The sequence below is a fragment of the Mus caroli genome, chromosome 11 (assembly GCF_900094665.2).
Source record: "Mus caroli chromosome 11, CAROLI_EIJ_v1.1, whole genome shotgun sequence".
In the NCBI taxonomy this organism is placed as follows: Eukaryota; Metazoa; Chordata; class Mammalia; order Rodentia; family Muridae; genus Mus; species Mus caroli.
This window is the reverse complement of record NC_034580.1, coordinates 56,977,137-56,996,639: the sequence shown is the minus strand read 5'-3', so window position 1 is coordinate 56,996,639 and position 19,503 is coordinate 56,977,137. Positions and strand designations below refer to the sequence as shown.

Below are 19,503 nucleotides of genomic sequence, written 5' to 3'. Positions count from 1 at the left end.
AGCTCACTTTGTAGACCAGGCTGGCCTCGAACTCAGAAATCCGCCTGCCTCTGCCTCCCGAGTGCTGGGATTAAAGGCGTGCGCCACCACGCCCGGCCTGTATACACTTCTTACCTTCTTCCCTGAAGCTGGTACTCATCTGCTTTGTGTAGGATTCTCGTTCTCACCACATCATCATCACCACCATCACCACCACCACCAACATCATCAAAAATCTTCCCATTCAGTAAGTAAAGAAATGGTATCCCATTCTCCCAACTGCACTGTTTTGATGCCCAGTGTTTAGTTAAACATTTAGTTTAAAACACAATGTTAAAACACATTCTAAGAATGGAGTCCTGGGAGAATTCTGAGTGCTTGTGAGAAAACAAGAGTCTTGAGACCTCAGTTTCTCCAAAACACAGGCTTGTTCTTGGACCGTGCTTTTGTGCCCCTACGGAGTGGAGTAGATAGAAGTGAGTTTACTTTACTCATTGCCACTGGCCACTGTTACTTGTTCACATGCCTCTTTGCAATGTGGGGCTTGTCCTTGGGACTGACACTTTACTCAGGTGACTCTCCTTAACCCGCAGAGTATACATCGTCTGATGCAATGAATAAAGTTGGTATTGCATGAGACTTTAGTTTGCCTAATTTTTAGGCCCTGCTATGCCTGGGTCACACTTTGTGGTAAACAACACAATTTTGTATTTTTGAGTACTTTAGATGTCTGTGACTTATTTTGTTACTTTGTTTTTCTGTATAGAAGTCCAGTGCTCACAAATTTCAAGTGAGCTAACCCTCCATCTCCTGCTAGTGACTTTGTTTTGTTTCGCTGGTTTTTCAAGACAGGGTTTCTCTGTGTAGCCCTGTTATTTGATGTTTTGAGACAGAATCTCCCTATGTAACCCTGACTCTCCTGGAATTCTCTGTGTAGATGAGGCTGGCCTTGAACTCAAGGTACCTGCCCGTTACCCCAAACACGATCCTCTCCTTCCCTCTGCTTGGGATACCACATTTGCAAAGGCTGACTGAGTAGAACTGCAATGATACGAAGAGGTTGGAATGTTGCAGATCCAGAGCCTAAATTATACTTCCTCTTGGGCTAGCTTTAGCCCTCTAAATAGCCACTTTTTGCCCATCTCTGTGCTAAACCTAACATACTGTGATTAACAGACAGATCTTTTGGAAATTATGACTTCCACCAAGCCAAAAGCTAAGAATGTTATCAGACAGCATCTGGATCTCTTAGGAGAGACCCCCGCCATCTTGCTCTAACTGCTTCTCTCGTGTTTCCTCCACTGTATTTTTAAAATACCTTGAGACTCTTTGTTTTGTTACCATAAAGCTACACCAAACTGTTCCCACCTTGGAACAAGGTACCTGGAGTAACTTAGCTCTGTGTTTCCTGGGATATGATCACTCAAATTCAGTTCTTGAATAAACTATCTCTTATTCCCTTTGAGGTGAGAACTCTGGTGTTTTTGTGGGGGTTGTGTTTGTTTTCTATCAACACTATGAATGATTATTTTGGTGGCCTTCTAACTGTACCTTAAAACTAGTTTCTTTACTTCATGTTCAATCCTCACTTAATCATCTCTCAGGTCAGGTTTTAAAAGTAACTATCAGAAGTTGCTATGCTGCTGCTGCTAGCCTCAGGCTGATGCAATACAAACCTGTGCTGACAGCAGCACTCAGATCCCTGCCTACTGGCGTGGATTCTGAACTCAGGGTCTTGCACATAAGCACATAACCCCAAGGACACAGCATCCAGTTTTTAACTACTGCTCCCCTTTCAGCCTTGACACAGCTTACAGTTCATTCTCACTCCTCTCTGGTCTCCTTGCCTATGAAGTAGGCTGTAAACTTTGGGCCTTGGTGAGAATGGGAAGCTAAAATGTGAATCACAATGGAAGGCTCTGGGAGGAAACCATCTTGGTGATGGAGTTTTCTTACTTAATCACTTTTTCTAAGGGAGCTTAAATTATTCCACTAAAGATATGGGCGAAAGGCTGTGAGTGCAGCTCAGTTCTCAGATCACCATGGCGACAATTTTACAAGGTGAGCCCTTGGAAGATGGTTGGGTCCCCTGGTGGGATTATGTCCTTACAAAAGGGGGTTGAGAATTGTCTTACTCCTTTCTATCATGCAAGGACACAGCCAAACCTGTCACCTATTAACAGGAACAGGCCTTCCTCATCACAGATCTGCCTTGATCTTTGATTTCCCAACCCTTAACTATGAAAAGTAACTTCCTATTGTCTGTAAACCATCTGATCTGTGGTATTTTGTAGCAACGTGGAAGGGCTAAGATAGGTAATTCTGGCAATTCAGATATGTGGGCAGCATGGAGAGCCGCAGCCGAAAGTGTACTCTTGACAGTTATGTACCTCAAGATGTCAAGAGTCTGCATGCCGAAAAAGAAGTAGAGTATAGAAGAATGACAAGAATACAAGAAAAGACCCATCACTTTCCCATCTAGTTTAGCAGAAGCTACCATTCAAGTCTGCAGAAAGAGCTGTGAAGTTTGTATGTGGCCTGGTTGTAGATGGAGTGCTGTAAATAGCATTGCTTAGCAACTTTCTCTGTTTCTGTTTCCACATGTTGGGGGCAGGACCTTACCCAGAGGCTCTGGAAAGAATCAGCTTCTTAAGTCAAGTTGTCTTAGCAGACTTCACACTTGCTAACTTTGCCATAACCTGGACTGAATTGCCAGTGTCTACCAGAGCCCAGGACATGGCAAAGCCCTAGGAGCACAGTCAAGGTACATGGAGACAACTATGCCTTGTGCGGCTTAGGAGGCGACTAACAGAGGGCTCTGCAGAGATTTGGAGTGAATTCCACGCAATTCAGGTCAATGTCCCTTGGTGAAGGAAGGCAGAAGGAAAGGAAACCTGTCCTCAGCCCAGCTGGCTGCTGCACTCGTAGCCATGAACCTCACAAATATAGAGCACCCCACAAAGGAACACTGTGGGCATCAATAAGACCTCAACATTCTGATGCTTAACGCTCCTTACTGGCTGTCAGGCAGGGACCCTGAGCCAGAGAACTGGTGTTTAAAGGCTTCCCTTCCTCGCTGTCCATTTCAACTCAACACCTGGCTATATAGAAAGACAGCAAGGTAGAAAGTTATTTGAAGTGAAAACCCATATGGTCTTCAAAGAGATTATGAAACATCTAAACTTTCAATAATTGGTTTTGTCTTTTAAATTCTGTGAGCGTAAGTACAGAGAGCTCCAGATACCATTGTGAACAAAATGGTCTAGCTAAACACTAGTTTGTGAAAGGTCTACATGTGTGATTTATAATTCTTTCTAAACTTACAGACACTTAACAATGAGTGAAAAATATTCTTCAGACATAGTAAGCTGTGGGTTTCATCAAACAAAGTATCCTGAAAACTTAATCCAAAGCATTTACAAAACAAGTTTTGTTAGCAGGAAATATTTTTCTCTCAACTGACTGGAAATATACTGTCGATCTCCTCCCTGCCATTAAATTATAACAGCACACCACAAAGGGCCAGTTTCTTCTGAGAACTATAATTGTCTTTGAACTCCTCTTGTCTGTCCCTGGATCCACTTCTACAGTAGAGAACTGACAGCACCCAGCCAGAGACGACCGCACTGGGCTCAGCCACAGTCGAGGCTGATTGCTCTTCTTGTCTGTTTTCTTCCAGTTTCCACTACCATACTTTCTTGATACTAACCCCCACCCTTCACACAACTGGCATTCTCTTGCTTCTCCTGCTTTTCCATTTCCTCAGCAGCATGGCTGACAAGTAGAGAGATGCTGGCATGGAAATGGTTTCCATTTGTGAGATAGTTCATCCCTTAGCTTATCGAGGGTAAATAGAAATGACTAAGAGAATAAAAATGAGCTAGAAGCAAGTGTGTCCTTTGTTATTTGTCATGGATATGACTAAGTATTTTAAGTTTTGTGACATAAAAGGAGAAATTAAAAAAAACAAGATAAAGGTAATACTACTCTGGATAAACTCTGATTTTAAGTTACTGTATGGTTAATACAACAAAGAGAATCTCAGCCTTGTTCTCAGCTAACTTGGACTTAGCTAAGCCATGGTTACTTGCTAGCTTCTTTCTTCGTCCTGGCTACTTTCAAAGCTTGAGACTGGGAAGCTCTTATATGGTGCTATAACATCAGACTTGTCTGAAGTTTAGCAAAAAGGGGGAAAGGAGCTGAGGATAAGAATTTAGAAGGCATAGCCACTTAGCATTAACTACAGAAGAATAAAGCTTCACCACGTGTTCCTGGCTGAGTCAGAGATCAGCCTACCTCTATCTCTACAGTATTGAGATTAAAGGCATGGATGGAACTAGAAAATATCATCCTGAGTGAGGTAACCCAATCACAAAAGAACACACATGGCATGCACTTACTGATAAGTAGATATCAGCCCAAAAGCTCAGAATACCCACGATAAAATTCACAGACCATATGAAGCTCAAGAAGAAGGAAGACCAAAGTGTGGGTGCTTCGGTCCTTCTTAGAAGAGGTAACAAAATACTCACGTGAGCAATTACAGAGACAAAGTGTGGAGCAGAGACTGCAGGAAAGGCCATCCAGAGACTGCCCTACCTGGGGATCCATCCCATATACAGTCTCCAAATGCAGACACTATTGTGAATGCCAAGAAGTGCATGCTGACTGGAGCCTAATATAGCTGCCTCCTGAGAGGGTCAGCTAGAGCCCGACATATACAGAGGTGGATGCTTGCAGCCAACCATTGAACTGAGCACAGGGTCCCTAACGGAGGAGTTAGAGAAAGGACTGAAGGAGCTGAAGGGGTTTGCAACCCCATAGGAGAAACAATATCAACCAACCAGAGCTCCCAGGGTCTAAACCAAGGAGTGAATACACATGGAGGGACCCATGGCTATAGCCGTACATGTAGCAGAGGATAACCTTGTGGGGAATCAATGAGAGAAGAGGCCGTTTGTCCCGTGAAGGCTCGATGTTCCAGTGTAGGGGAATGCTAGGGTAGGGAGGCAGGAGTGGGTGGTTAAGTGGATTGAGGGCATAGCCTCACAGAAGCAGGATGAGAGAGGGTGGGATAGGAGGTCTCGCGGAGGAGGGAATCGGGAAAGGGGATAATATTTTAAATGTAAATAAATGAAATATCCAATAAAAAAAAAAGCTCATGCTACCATACCCAGCCCTCAGACAAATGACTCCTGGGCAGGATACAAAAAAAGCACTTAACCATGAGAGAAAATATGCATCAATCTGGCTTAGTACAAATTAAGAGCTCTGGGCCAGCAAGAGATTGCTAAGCAGGTGAAAGCACTGGCTTTGACCCCTGAAGCCCACATGAAAGTGGAGAGAATCAACTCTGCAGAGTTGTCCTCTGGTCCCACAGGTGCACTATGGTGGTGTGTATGTGTCCACACACACACATCCACAGATACACAAATTGAAAAAAAAATACAATTTTTTTTATTAAGAGTTTTGTTTTTGGAGTGAAATTTCAAGCCACATGAAAGAATTTGTTGTGCATCTATTAAACAAAAAACTTATATATAAACTATAAAAAAATCTTTAAACTTAAAATTTATGTTTTATTTTATCTATCTATGACTGTTTTGGCTGCATATTTGAATGTGCATCAGCAGGTGTCAGATGCCCTGGAAGAGATGGTGATAACAATGAATGCTTCTAAACACTGAGCCATCTCTCCAGCCCATAGAAAGGATTTTAGAAAGCAATAAAGAAGAAAAGGGGGGAAAGATTTTAAAAATGGGCAGGAGTTTGGCAAGCGGCTCAGTGGTAGAATGCTTTACATGTAAGAGGCTCTATACTCCATCCTCAGGACCAAAAATAAACACAAAGTATAAGTAAGGATGAAGGGCCTGATTGATACATCTCTACAGAGAGAGTGTCCAAATGACCAGTTACCATAAGGTCACTCTCACTAGCCAACAGGCTAACAAAAATCAAAACCATCACAAGCGACTACACCTTAATCCAAGTGACTATGAGAGAGGAGAACGAATGCTGGTGAGAACATACAGAGACAGATGTCCCAGGACTGACGGCGGCATGGCCGACACACAGTTATGAGAAATCTGCTTGGCATCCTCTATCACATCTCATTATGAGCATGCAGTAAGGCCCGGGGATCCCACTCCTAAGTGCCTATGTAGCAGGTATAAGAATGTCAATGGCATAGATAAGTAATGGCAACATCGTAGAATGTCTTGCTAAATAGTTAATAACTTACAGCAATAAAGGATGAATCTTACTCACTTAATACTGTATGAAAAGCCAGACGAAAATATTATATAGCTTTTTGCTCCTTTTATCTAAAAGCTGAGGAAAGGCACTACTACTCAAGCACTTTTACAGAAAACCTGCAAGGGAAAGAAATGAGGCAGACAGGTATATCGGGGAGTGGCAAGGGACTCTGGCTGGAAAGTTATGACAGACTTGTGGGGACTGAACATGGTATTTCTGGATGGGGTTTATGACTTGCTTTTCATTTCATAATGACTAATGAGACTCTAATTCATGCACTTTTATCTTTGTGTGTATTATTTCATAATAAAGGTTTCAACCTATATCAGGTATCACTTCCTTGTCTGCTCTTCTCAGAAAGTAAACACCATCCAGGACAAATAAATCTAAACTAAATGAAAACACTAAAAGCTCTGGAAAAAAAAAAAAAACCTTGGAAAACCTTTGGACGCCTTTATGCAAACTCAGAAGCGTTTCCCTCTTTGGGAAGAAGCTTTAGGACAGCTCTGTCTAGGGAGGAATGAGGCAAAAGGTTCCCTTCCTACTGCATATGTGACTACTTACAGATACAGTTTGTGGGATGGACTGCAGACTGGCCTTCTGTCCCCACACCCTGCCTGGCTCTCCTCATTTGGGAGACCTTTGCATAGTACAATACACAAATATCATACCCTCCCTGGGAGTCATGGCTGAGAGAACAGAGATGACATTATATGCAAACCTGGCTACCAAACACATGCACACATGGGACACGTCCAGGCACAGAACCACAAATGCCCATTTGGCAGCACCGCTCCTTACCGCATAACCTTCTGTCTTCTTCTGACACCATTTCAGGAGTGCATTACGCTTAGAGCCACCATACTCCCGGGCCAGGGCTGCCAGAGGGTCTCTTCTTTCAACACTGGTGATGAAGAACACACAGTTAAGGAAGATGCTGGTAGAATGGCTGATGTTTTTGTTCGTTTGTTTTATTTTTGTAGTTTTTTGTTTTTGTTTTATTTTGTTTTTCTGTTTCGAGACCCCAGGCTGGTCTTGAACTCCCTCTACAGGCAAGGATGACTCTGAACTCCTGATCTTCCTATCTCTCTACATCTCAAGTGCTGGGATCACAGGTATGCACTACCACATCTGGCAAGATGCTGACTTTTAAAATCCACAAATATATCAGAAATAACTATATAAGAAAAAGCCAAAATTTAGGCTTATGTAAACAGTAATCTAAAGAAAAGTACTCTACAGCCAAATAAGTCACATTAAAAATACACTATGTCTCATGTTATAAAAGAAATCTAAACTGTACTTGACAAATGTACATCCGAGGACTTCTTTTTCTTTTTTCTTTCTTTCTTTTTTGCTGGAGAGGGGGGAGACTGACTGCTCTTGAAAGGGCACAGGTTTTGTTCCCAGTACTACATGGCGGCTCACGGCTGCCTATAATTGCATTTTCAGAAAATTAGATATTCTCTTCTGGTTTTTCTTTTTCTTTCTTTCTTTCTTTCTTTCTTTCTTTCTTTCTTTCTTTCTTCCTTCCTTCCTTCCTTCCTTCCTTTCTTTCTTTTTTTTTAAGATTTATTTATTGTTATATGTAAGTACACTGTAGCTGTCTTCAGACACACCAGAAGAGGGCATCAGATCTCATTTCAGATGGTTGTGAGCCACCATGTGGTTGCTGGGATTTGAACTCAGGACCTTTGGAAGAGCAGTCAGTGCTCTTACCCGCTGAGCCATCTCACCAGCCCCTCTTCTGGTTTCTGAGGGCTCATGCATACGTGTGGTATACAAACATACACATGAAATAAAAAAATACATCTTTAAAATTTATTCATCTGGGTTTTTGTTCAGTGGAATACAACATCATTTGAGTACAACATGCCTATACATGGCTACCCTTTAGCATGTAAACGGTAGAGAAAAAGACAGAGTCAAACCTCAAACTAGGTGCTAGGACTAGAGAGGAAGGGAAAATTAGTAAAATGAAATGACTCCAAGTCTTTGCCCAGTTTCCATGGATTCTAGGCACAGGATGAGATGATATCACTACTTATAATATCTTAGCATCCTAACAGCAAGTGTTTAGGAGGCCACTGTTGGCCTAGTTAAAATTATTCAAATGTTAAGAAGAGATTCAAAATCATACAGTGCTTCTAGCATGGGGTCATGGAGTCAGAAGTATACTGATATAGGAGTTTTGAGGTGTACTCTATTTCATAATGGAGAAAGAAAGATTTACCAAAGGGCAAACAACCACAATGGGATAGGAATTATCAATCCACTCCTAAGGTAGATAGATATAATTGAGACACCGACCCAAGAAGGTAGCAAGGTAGCATTCTTACAACAGTAAAAAGATAGCCAAGTATGTGCCAGTCAGCAGACAAATAAGTTGAGGTCCAGTCACACTCATAGAATATTCCATAGTGAGAAAAGATACAGCAATTATATAATGTCACAGAATCCCAACTTACCATAGGTCCAAAGCAACAGGGCCAAGAGAACATAGGCTGCACCCTTCAAACCAATGGCCAGAACAACCTTTCTCTTTGGATAGCTTAGTCGTCTTAGTTACACGACGGAAAGCTGGTCAATAAAGGTCCCCCTGCCCACCCTTTCTTCCCCTTCCCAGCGTGGAGACAGACTTTGTGCAAAGTTCTCCCCTGAATCTGACTAGGCCTGGGAAAAGATGAACACAGCTATCTTCAGCCGTCATTCACCAGCCAGATCCACAGAGGAAGAAACCCTGAGTCAGACACTACAACCAGAGCATGTGCTCAAAGGATATTTTACTGCCCTCCTAAAGCTCACCCGACACCCACCTGCCCCGCCCTGGAAAAGGCTGTTTAGGTTTTAACTAGTCAACCTTTTCTTTCAATCTCACACTTTGTACATTAACAACATTTTGTATATTTTTCTTGTTAATCTACTCCCAACTTAATTTACAAGCTAAAATTGTAAACCCTTTAGAGGAAAACAACAAAAAACTTTTATATGTGTGCACAGAGAGAATGTATGGATGAAGGTACACGTGTATGTAGCACATATGTGGATAGTAGAGGTCGGTGTCAACTGTCCTCCATAACTGTTCTCCATCTTTTGACACAGGGTCTTTTACCACACTTGGGGCTGGCTCATCGATTGGCTAGACTGGCTGGTGAGAGCTCTGGGGATCCACTACTGTCTTGACACCCCCCACCCCCTGCTCTCCACACTAGGGTTACAGACAAGGTCAGGGGTGGGGATCTAAACTCAGGTTCCCATGCTCACACAGAAGATACTTTACCAGACTAGCCATCTCTCCAGTCCCTTAATATAATATGTTTTTCAATAATTTTAACCAAGGAATGGATGATTCTAGGTCTTAGAAATATAAACTAATATAGCAGTTTTTTTAAAAAGCACTTGAAATATGCACTAAAAACTTTCTTGTACAATTTGCTGACTACCTTTCCATGTATATGGACAATTTATAAAATTAAGCCATAGTGACCACACCTGGAATTATGTCATTCTTTATAACTGAACAATTAAAGTAAATAAGTTTCTTGATAAATGAGAAGCCAACAAATTTACCATTAAAAATACTTAAAATATAAGTGGCTAGGGAGATGGTTCAGTAGGTCAGAGCACCTGCTCTAAAGGCAGAGGACCTGAGTCAAAACCCCCACCAACATAAAAGGCAGATAGGGTCAATCCTGCCTGAGATGCCAGTGTGGAGAATGGGGACAGATACCTCCTAGGGCTTACTAGCCACTCAGCCAGCCTAGCCAAAACGGAAAGCTGCAAGCTCAGTAAGAAATTCTGTGTCCAAAAAAAGGTGGAGAGCAAGAGAAGAACATTCTGTGTCACACAAATAATAGTAATAATTAATAATAAAAAAACAAGATATTTAATAATAGAGGTTAAAATTTTATTCTATTTTGAGACCGGGACTCACTAGGTATCCAAGACTGGCCTTGAACTCCTCATCTTTCTACCTCAGCTTCTTCTAGGCATAACTGACTAAGCATAGCTACAGATTAAATGTCTAATGCAAAAATTCCAGGGCTGGCAAGATGGTTCATCACTTGCTGAACTGAATCCAAACCTTGTTGATACTTATGTGGTAGAAGTTGTTCTCTGACTTCCACATGCACACTGTGGCACATGCTCTCACAAAGATAAATGCAATTTTAAAAATCTAATCTCAGTAACATGAATGTATAAGACATAAGACTTTAAAATCACTAAACTGACCTTTTATGAAGAAAATGTATACTATAAATATTCTACCTTTGAGTTTATGGCATTGTTTTGAGAGTATCACTAATTCTGGTCCTTCTAATCTGTTTCTATCAGTTAACCTGAAGATAGTAGGATGATCTGTATTTGGGACTTTTATAAACCTATTAAAACATCTGACTTTACCTATTTGGAATCAAATATCAGTTACATTCCAAAGATACAGGATCTGAATATATTCAGTCTCACAAACTTTCCCACAAGACCCACATGGATGATTACAGTACTATAAAGCTCTTATTCCTGAAGGAGACAGTTTTGTAGACTCATCTAGGGTGAACTATTATGTAGAACACAAGGCAAGGCACTGGGAAAGATACCCAAACATAGAATGAAATTACACATCCAAATGAGTGGAAGACATCCAAGTGGGATTTGAACTTAGGCCCTCCTCTGCTTTCATGGGAGAGGCTCTGACCTATTGAGCCATCTCATATATACTATTTTTGATGGTAGATTCATTAGTCTTCCATTTATCTTGGAGTGAAGGGCTAAGCCATCACTGCAGATGAGGGGGATGGAGCTAAGCTTCAGACCCTGAAGAGCAGAATGCAAAGTGATGACTACTCCAGGGACTTCTGAGAGGGCTGCAGTAGGACACCAGGTGCTTCATTCAGAAGACTAACAACATGGAAAAGAAGGGAGGACTCCGGAAAGAAGGGAATCAAGAAATGCATTTGTGGGATGTTGGCCAAGGGCACCAGCAGGGAGTAGGTAATAGAACCATGGATGTAAAGATGGGCTTTTGGCAACCGCCTCATCAGCCCCACTGTTCATTCTCTCCTCTGCTGCATGCTACACGTCTTTGCTAACATCCCTTTAAACACTGATCCTAAAACGTCTCTCTAATCCTCTTTCTATGCCACTGTGTTCTCAATAATCTTGCTTAAATAGCAGGTCTGCTCTTAATCACTACTCAAAAACAAAAACACAATACCACAGTCTTAGTGGTTCCCCACTGCTTTACCAAAATAAGTATGAAGCTCTTTTTTGGCAATGCAGACTGTTTGCAACAGGGCTCCAGCCTGCCTTTCCGGCTGTAACTCTCCAGCTATCTACCTGGAGTGGCTGGGAGCCTGCTGTATGTTTGGCAGGGCCTTCTAAAGGGCCCCAGTTGAGTTCCACCCATCATTCACAGCTACTGGCAGAGACCCCTCTATTCTCTAGGATCCCTGATCCACCAACAAACTCTCAAGTACTTTTGCTCAAACTTTAAAGATTTATTTATTTACTTTATAGATATATGTGTGTGCCTGAATGTATGTATATATGTGTACCACAGAAGTACATGTGCTCTTGGAGGTCAGAAGAGGGTGGAGAATCCCCTGGAAATAAAGTTTTAGGCACTTGGGAGTCATCTGATAGGGGTGCTAGGAACTGAATCTGGGTCCAGCAGCAAGTGCTCTTAGCCAGTAAGCCAACTCTCCAAGGCCCACTCTCCTTAAACTTTAACGCTTTAAAAACTTTATCTTTATTGGTGTGTGTGTGTGTGTGTGTGTGTGTGTGTATGTGTAGCACTGTGTGCCAATGCATGCGTGTGGAGGTTAGAAGACAACTTTGTAGAGTTGGTTCTCTCTTGTATGTGGATTTGGGTGATTGAATTCAGGTCATCGAGGCTTGCGGGACAAGAGACTTTATTCATCAATACATCTCAGAGCTCCTGCTTAAAAAAGGTACAGTCTTTCATTTGATTTTGGCCCAAATCGCTATGTAGTATCATCTTAATAGACTTGTTGAAGGTGTGTTTTACATCTTAATTGCTGTCATTCAGAAGTAAGCTGACTGTGGATGAGACAGAAGGAGGCAGACCATGTTCATCGCATTTCTTATACTTTAAAATTCAGTACCTGAGCTTGCTTGGCTTCAGACCCCCGGTGGACGCACTCAGCAGTCTGGTGTTCCCAAAGCCCAGGGAGGGGGGTCTGCTCAGGGACTCCAGTGAGGGACTCTTTCGGAGGTAAGGGTCTGACTTCCGGTCCTCGGCCCTTCCCTTCAGAAGATCTGTATGAATAAATTACATTGTCACCTACTTCTAAAGGAGAGTAATCTGGTTATCAGACTTTATGCTCAAGTACAAAGACATATCTACATAAATATGTGCATATACTCACACATGTACATATTTTTTTCTTTCTGGAGTAATAAAAATGAAATAGGGACATGGTATCTTCTATCTCCAGGCAGGACTACACACATTCTCTGTAAAGCCTTGGGCCAGTGTGGATAGCTCAGCTGTTCAGAGTGCTTACTAAACAATCATAAGGACCTGAGTTCAGACCTCAGCAAGCGAGGTGTCCTGTGCACATCTGAAACCCCAACCCCAATAGGAATGAAAACAGAGAATTTCTGGTGCTTGCTAGCTCACAGCTGAACCTCAGACCTAGGGGATGCATCTCAGGAGGATTAGGTGGTGAATGATGGAGACTTTTGACCTCTTCCTATGTTCACAGATGCACACATCTACACTCACACAAATAAATAAACAAATAAAATTTAAAAAAATCTTTTAAAAAAGGATCTAGTTGAACTGCAGAAATGAGTCCGTGGTTATAAGCACTGGCTGGGTTTAATTCCTAGCACCGAGCTAATGGCTCACAACCATCTATAACTCCAGTCCTAGGGGGATCCAACATCCTCTTTTGGCCTCCTCAGGTACCAGGCACATCAGGCACACAGACAACATGCAGGCAAAACACCCATACATGTAAGAGAAAAAGAAAAAGAAAGGAAAGCCTAGTGCCAAAGTAGCCCTTTGTTCAAAAATGATTATTAATTTTCACACAGTTATCAAAGTATTAAGTAAAGTAAGGGCCTTCTAAGAGCCTTGTGCAATTAGCCCTTTAGGACACCTACTCCTCTAGCCCAGGCTCTAGCTAGTGTGTTTGCTTTATGATATCACAGAGAAAAAGCTGGTAGGAAAATGTCTCATGTGACTGTCAGGTAGCAGCAGACGAAAAGCTGGAAAGCAAGAACAATTGTCCACATGAGAAAAAGTTGTTTCAATTACAGACTTATAGTTCACTAAAAACTGAGCAAAAATATTTTAAAAGGTTATTTCTGCTCCTTTCATATTAGCATTAGTGAAAACAGGTACTAGAATGAGCTGAATTCTCCAGATTTCTCAAAGATTATAAAAGCAAAAACAAGCAAAAAAATACTTAAGGGTGGTGTATATAGGGTGGAAGCTGGAGCTATGAGGCTCAGGTGATTAGCTGTACATCACAGGACAGCTGGAGCCACCTTCTGTCACCCTCAGTCACAGAAGAAAACAGTACCTCTTTAGCTAATAGCCATCAATTATGGGCATGATGTTGGGGGTGAGGCCAATTAGGTCTGAATAGCAGAGAAAAACAGTTCTACATCACTGAAGAGAACAACAAAAACAGGACATTAATCTGCAGTTAGGATGACCTCAGTGTTGACAAGCAGTTGCTGGAAATGGCTGGAAGCAAACAGTTTTCACTATGCAGTCCTTTATTACAGTAAACAGAATCATCTCTGGGAGACAGGTGCCTAGAGGGTAAGGAAGGAGGAGGCCAGTCAAATGAGCTCCACAGCAGTAATTGTGGCCTCAACTTTATTATTTATCTTGTCAATCAAGAGAATGGTTCTTTAGATAATTAGGAAATTTGGAAGTTGGTAGAACACCCTCAGAAAGACATAAAAACATGATCACCCACAGAGTACAGTAACATAGTAAATTTTATGTTGTATAGCTTTTACCAACATTAGAAGATTAAAGATTCACCTAGCACTGTTTGAGCAAGTAAGTTACTCCCTGTTTCACACTGCATAATGAGCATGTGCTATATTACATAATGATGCAGACAGGTTTCCAATCTTCTGTTTTGGCCTCCACCCTTCATTTCTGGGAAAGAGTTGCTCAGACTTGAATGCTTTTAGGTTGCAGCCATACTAACTCCCCAAGCCCTGGGTACTTAAGAATGTATTAAACCAGTTCTGCCTATACTTTGTAAATGGAACAGCAAAGGCAACATGACAGTGCATCTTTTTTTTTAATTGTGTATATGAATACACTGTCACTCTCTTCAGGCACGTTAGAAGAGGGCATTGGATTCCACTCCAGATGGTTGTGAGCCACCATGTGGTTGCTGGGAATTGAACTCAGGACCTCTGGAAGAGCAGTCAGTACTCTTAACCGCTGAGTCACCTCTCCATCCCAACAGTGCATCTTTTTACAACAGCATGTATGACATCTTTAAAGCTCGCTGTAAAGGCCTACTGCTCTCACACACACAAATCCTTTCACAGTCTCTCTGTGGGGCTAGAGAGAGAGCTTAGGTTAACAACACTGGCTGTTCTTGCAGAAGACCTGATTTCAGTTACCAGCACTTACATGGCAGCTCACAGCTGTCTATACCAGTTCTCTGGGGTCTGACACTTTCTTTTGGCTTCCCTGAGCACTGCATACATGTGGTGCACACATGTACACTAAGGAATACACACACATTAATGATAACAACAACAACACTATGCTCAAGGCCTACAATATACCGTGGGTGAAGGTGCTTGCTGCACACTACAAACCATGTGAAAATAGCAGGAGAGAAACAACTCTACAAAGTTGTCTTCTGACCTCTACATATGTGCGGTGGTATATGCATATTTACACATACAATACACGCATGTACAATAATAATCAACAAAATTAATAACTCCACCCTCATTGTCCTTGATGGTATTCCTGCTGGTCATCCAAAACTACGATGGAGATGTGCAAAGATAATATTATTAACATTCTTTTTTGGCCTCCTGACACAGAGGCCACTTTACAACCTGTGGATCAAGGAGTATTTCTGACTTTCAATGTTTACTATACAGAAATTTCAAAAGCTATAGCTGCCACAAATAATGATTGCTCCCATGAATCTGAACAACAAAGTGGACTGCTCTCGGGAGAGACGCAGCACTTGAGATGCCACTGGGAACTCGGTAATCCACGGGAGGAGGTAAAAACGTCAATCTTAATTCGAGTTTGGAAGCAGTGACCCCAGCCCTCAGTGGTGACTTTGAGGAGTCCCAGACATCAGTGGTGGGGATCACTGCAGATGGGAAAATGGCAAAGACACTAGATTGGCACAGGGGCCCAAGGAGGAGACTGAACTGCTGCCATCACAGGAGAAAACGTTAGTGGGTAATGAGTTGTTCCTTTTAGAGGAGCAAAGAAAGCCATTTCTTGAGAAAGAATCTCTGCCTGCTGAAGGTGCTATGAGCACTGAAAATGGTAACAAAGGATTTAGAGTACGGAATAAACTCAGGGGAAAGCCATGTTTTGAAAGAAGTGACTCTAATTTTGAAAGAAATGCTATGTGGGAAAGAAAAAACCCTTGCGAAAGCCAAGGTCAGGTGACACAGTAAATGTCACTGGTAAGAACTGCCACCATTATCCCAGCTTAGCAAGCACTACCTGATCTAAATCAGTAGCCATCAACATAAAGGCAAGACCCGCTGTCTGATAAAAGATGCTAAATTGCTGAAGGCGGAGATGACCATCAGTGATAAGACATAATGATTAAGCAAGCTATGTGTAGTTTTAGATGTAATGCTATTGCATACCTAAGTTACAACACAGAGCAGGCATGACTTTCTGCGTCTGACTTCACTGTGGTATTAGTTTGGTTCCAGTCCCTTGCAGAAAACTAACATTTACTAGACCAAAAACGCTGTTGTTCTCTTTTTCTGAGCATATCAATAGGTTCAGCAGACAATAGCATGGAACGTGACTAACAGCAAGTATTTCTATGATGCCCACGACATACCAGGCAGTATCCTCAGTGTTTTAAGTGAATCAGTTCAATCCTTCAAATGACACTTTGAAGTAGGCTCTTTCTTTTCTTTTCTTTTTTTTAGGATCAATTTTAAGTTAAGTGTATATGTGTGACTGTAAGTTTATACACATGAATGCAGGTGCCCCTAGAGGCCAAAAGAGGCTGTCAGATCCTCCGGAGTTAAAGGTGAGCCACTTAATGTGGGTGCTGGAAAGCAAACTGGTCCTCTGCAAGAACAGGAAGTGCTCTTGACCACTGTGCTTGCTACCTTCCCAGTGTCAGAAATGTGTCTATCTTAAGACATGATGAAAGCAAAACACAACAAAGCCAAAGCTAGATAGAGGGGAGTGGTAGTGCCAAGAGACTCAAGGCCAAGCAGGGCTTTGCTTACTGTCTTTTCGTTGGCGATACCTCTGCACCATCAGCACAGGAGACTTGGCAGGAATGAAAATGTGACTGATGAGACCTCTGCCTCACTGTCAGGATTTGAGTTTGAAAAGGATACAGTGCAACAAGAGGAAAGGATGATTCTCAGAGGCAGCAAGACCTAAAGATGGTGCATTTAAAGACCCGAGATATCAGTGGACAAACACAAAGCCAGACAAGGGCTTCTGCATAAACATAGTTACTTTTTTTTTTAAGAAGAGAGGATATGTCTTGAGATTCAGCTTATTAAAAACAATACAAATCCAGGCCAGTTGGCATGTCTCTTGAATCCACCCACACTGAGGAGGGCAGCAAGCAGGAGATCCTCCTTCTAGCACGAACTGCACATTTGGCTCTAAAGGGCACAATGTGCACCCCGAGGCGATGAAATCGGCAGAAATAAACACCACCAATTAGTTTTCCAAGTTCAAGTTCATGCAACAAAAAGTGAACACCACTAAAACAGGCCAAAAGTGTTGTGTTTTCAGTCGTTTACCAGAGAGGGGAAGGTCCGGCAGGTCCAAGCGCTGAGGCGTCCCTTTGCTGGCTGGCTTCATGCTGCTGTATGTTGAATGTCTCTGTCAAAACCAAAGGTCACATCAGCATGAAGAGCTTTCGACATAAGAACACAACACAAGTACACGCTGCTGTGCCTGCACACAATCCTAAGCACCTCAGAACACCCAGGAGGCTTTGAAAATAACTTAATAGTTTAACAGTAACAAGCCCAACAGGCTTAGACAGAACACATGAAAGATAATCCCCAGTTCACTTCTGCCATGTAGTTCACTCTCCCACAGGCAACTGCTTTATGAACATATCCTTTCTGGAATATTCTATACATTCGCAGAGATATACGTAAAAATAATTTTTTAAGTAAAGTGGAACAGCATGCCTGATCTCAGCACTGGGAATCCTCTGGATCTCCAGGGCAGGAGACTCATGAAGTGGTGGGGAGGGAGGGGTGCAGAAAAGGGAGGGGGGATTGCTGGCCAGCCAATCTAGCCAGCTGGTCAGTTCCAGGGTCATTGGAAGACCCGATCTCAAAAAATAAGATGGAAAGCCAAGATGAAGACACTTGATGTTGACCTCTGGCTTCACATATATATGCACAAATATGCACATATACACAGACATGATACGCCACATATGCACGTACTACACACACACACACACACACACACACCTACCTTTTGGTTTTTAATGATTAATGAGTATATGTAAAGGTGATCTATTTCATATAAACTACCCACCTTGTCTATAAAAGCACAAATGTTAGCACCTACTAGACTTACTTGGTGCCATTTGGCTTTGTTTGTTGAATACATCTTGGAGATAATTAATTCTATGTTGGTGGCCTGGAGCTGCACTGCAGAATGAGTGGCCGCACGACCCAGAGGGTCTTCTGCAGCCTGACTGATCCCCTGCACTTCAATGCCTTAGCCAGAAAATGATGTGTCATCAATCGTGCCATGGTGATTGCTGGGAGGGTTTTTAGATGACTAAAGGTACATTCAGAACAATACAAGCAGATCACTGCACACGATGATCATCTCATGGGTTAGCCACTATTGTTTCCATAGTTCACTGGACCCACCCTCTATGAACAGCAGTACTGACCTTCATACTGGTGTTATGAACACTGTTTATACACATGTTATAAAATAAAGAATTCTCTTAAGAATTCTTTATTTAAGAATTTAAGAATTTAAATAATTCTTTATTTAAGAATTCTTTACTTAAGAATTTAGGTAAAATTGTAGAATATAATTTTCAAAAAATGTTTTAAAATGTTTTTGAAGTCAGCATGTGAAGCAAAAGATTCCTAACAATTTAGCCTTATAAGGAAACATCTAAAATTTCACCACTAAGTATGATTACTAGCACTAAATCAGATTAAAGAATTTCCCAGAGAGGAGCTGGAAGTACGATTCAATGGTTAAGAGCAGTGGGTACTCTTCCAAAGAAACCAGATTCAATTCATAGCACCCATATGGCAGCTCGCTACCACCTGTAACTCTAGGTACAGAGGATCTGATAATCTCTTCTGGCCTCCAAAGGCAGTTTGCATGCCCATGGTACAAACATATACATGCAGGTAAAACATCCATTCACATAAAAGCTTTTTAAAAACATATGAGAGAGAGAGAGAGAGAGAGAGAGAGAGAGAGAGAGAGAGAGAGAGAGAGAGAGAGACAGAATGAATACTGGCACCTGTATGACACAATTAGGAAAACAGCTTACATAATTGTGCTGGCTACTTTTATGTCAACTTGACATGAGCTAGAGTCATTTAAGAAGAGGGTAGCTCATATAATTTTTAATGGGTTCTTTTTTATTGTTGTTTGTGCTGGTATTCATTTTCTCAATCAAATTTATCACTGTTCTTTTAGAATCTATGTCTAATAGAATCAATATATGGATCTGCTAAGCCTGTTTCTGTTTTTCTGTTTTTTTTTGTTTTTGGCTTTTTTTTTTTTTTTTAATTGTTGTGGCTTTTAGTCTTTCAGTGCCATCTATTCCATGTGCCTGGAAATCTATGAACTGACTAAAGGACTCTGTATTTGAAAACAAAAATCTATGCCAGGTGGTGGTGGCACAGCACTCAGGAGGCAGAGGCAGGCACATTTCTGAGTTCAAGGCCAGCCTGGTCTATAAATCAAGTTCTAGGACAGCCAGGGCTACACTGAGAAACCCTGTTTCGAGGAGAGGAGAGAAGAGGAGAGAAGAGGAGAGGAGAGGAGAGGAGAGGAGAGGAGAGAAGAGAAGAGAAGAG

The 19,503-nt window shown here is 41.8% G+C and overlaps 1 protein-coding gene across 8 annotated transcripts in view; it reads right to left on the bottom strand.

The window, feature by feature from the left end:
* Window positions 1-19,503, bottom strand: part of Specc1 (sperm antigen with calponin homology and coiled-coil domains 1) — a 264,901-nt gene that overhangs the window by 50,527 nt on the left and 194,871 nt on the right. For 7 of the 8 annotated variants that reach the window (XM_029483987.1, XM_029483988.1, XM_029483986.1 and 4 more), the window contains 3 exons: window positions 17,224-17,305; window positions 12,360-12,513; window positions 7,036-7,138 (listed from right to left, as the gene is read on the bottom strand). In XM_029483987.1, coding sequence (XP_029339847.1) covers window positions 7,036-7,138; window positions 12,360-12,513; window positions 17,224-17,305 — 339 coding nt within the window. Of the gene's footprint in view, window positions 1-7,035; window positions 7,139-12,359; window positions 12,514-17,223; window positions 17,306-19,503 lie in introns of those variants that run through there. The other variant, XR_003838125.1, reaches the window with a different exon arrangement.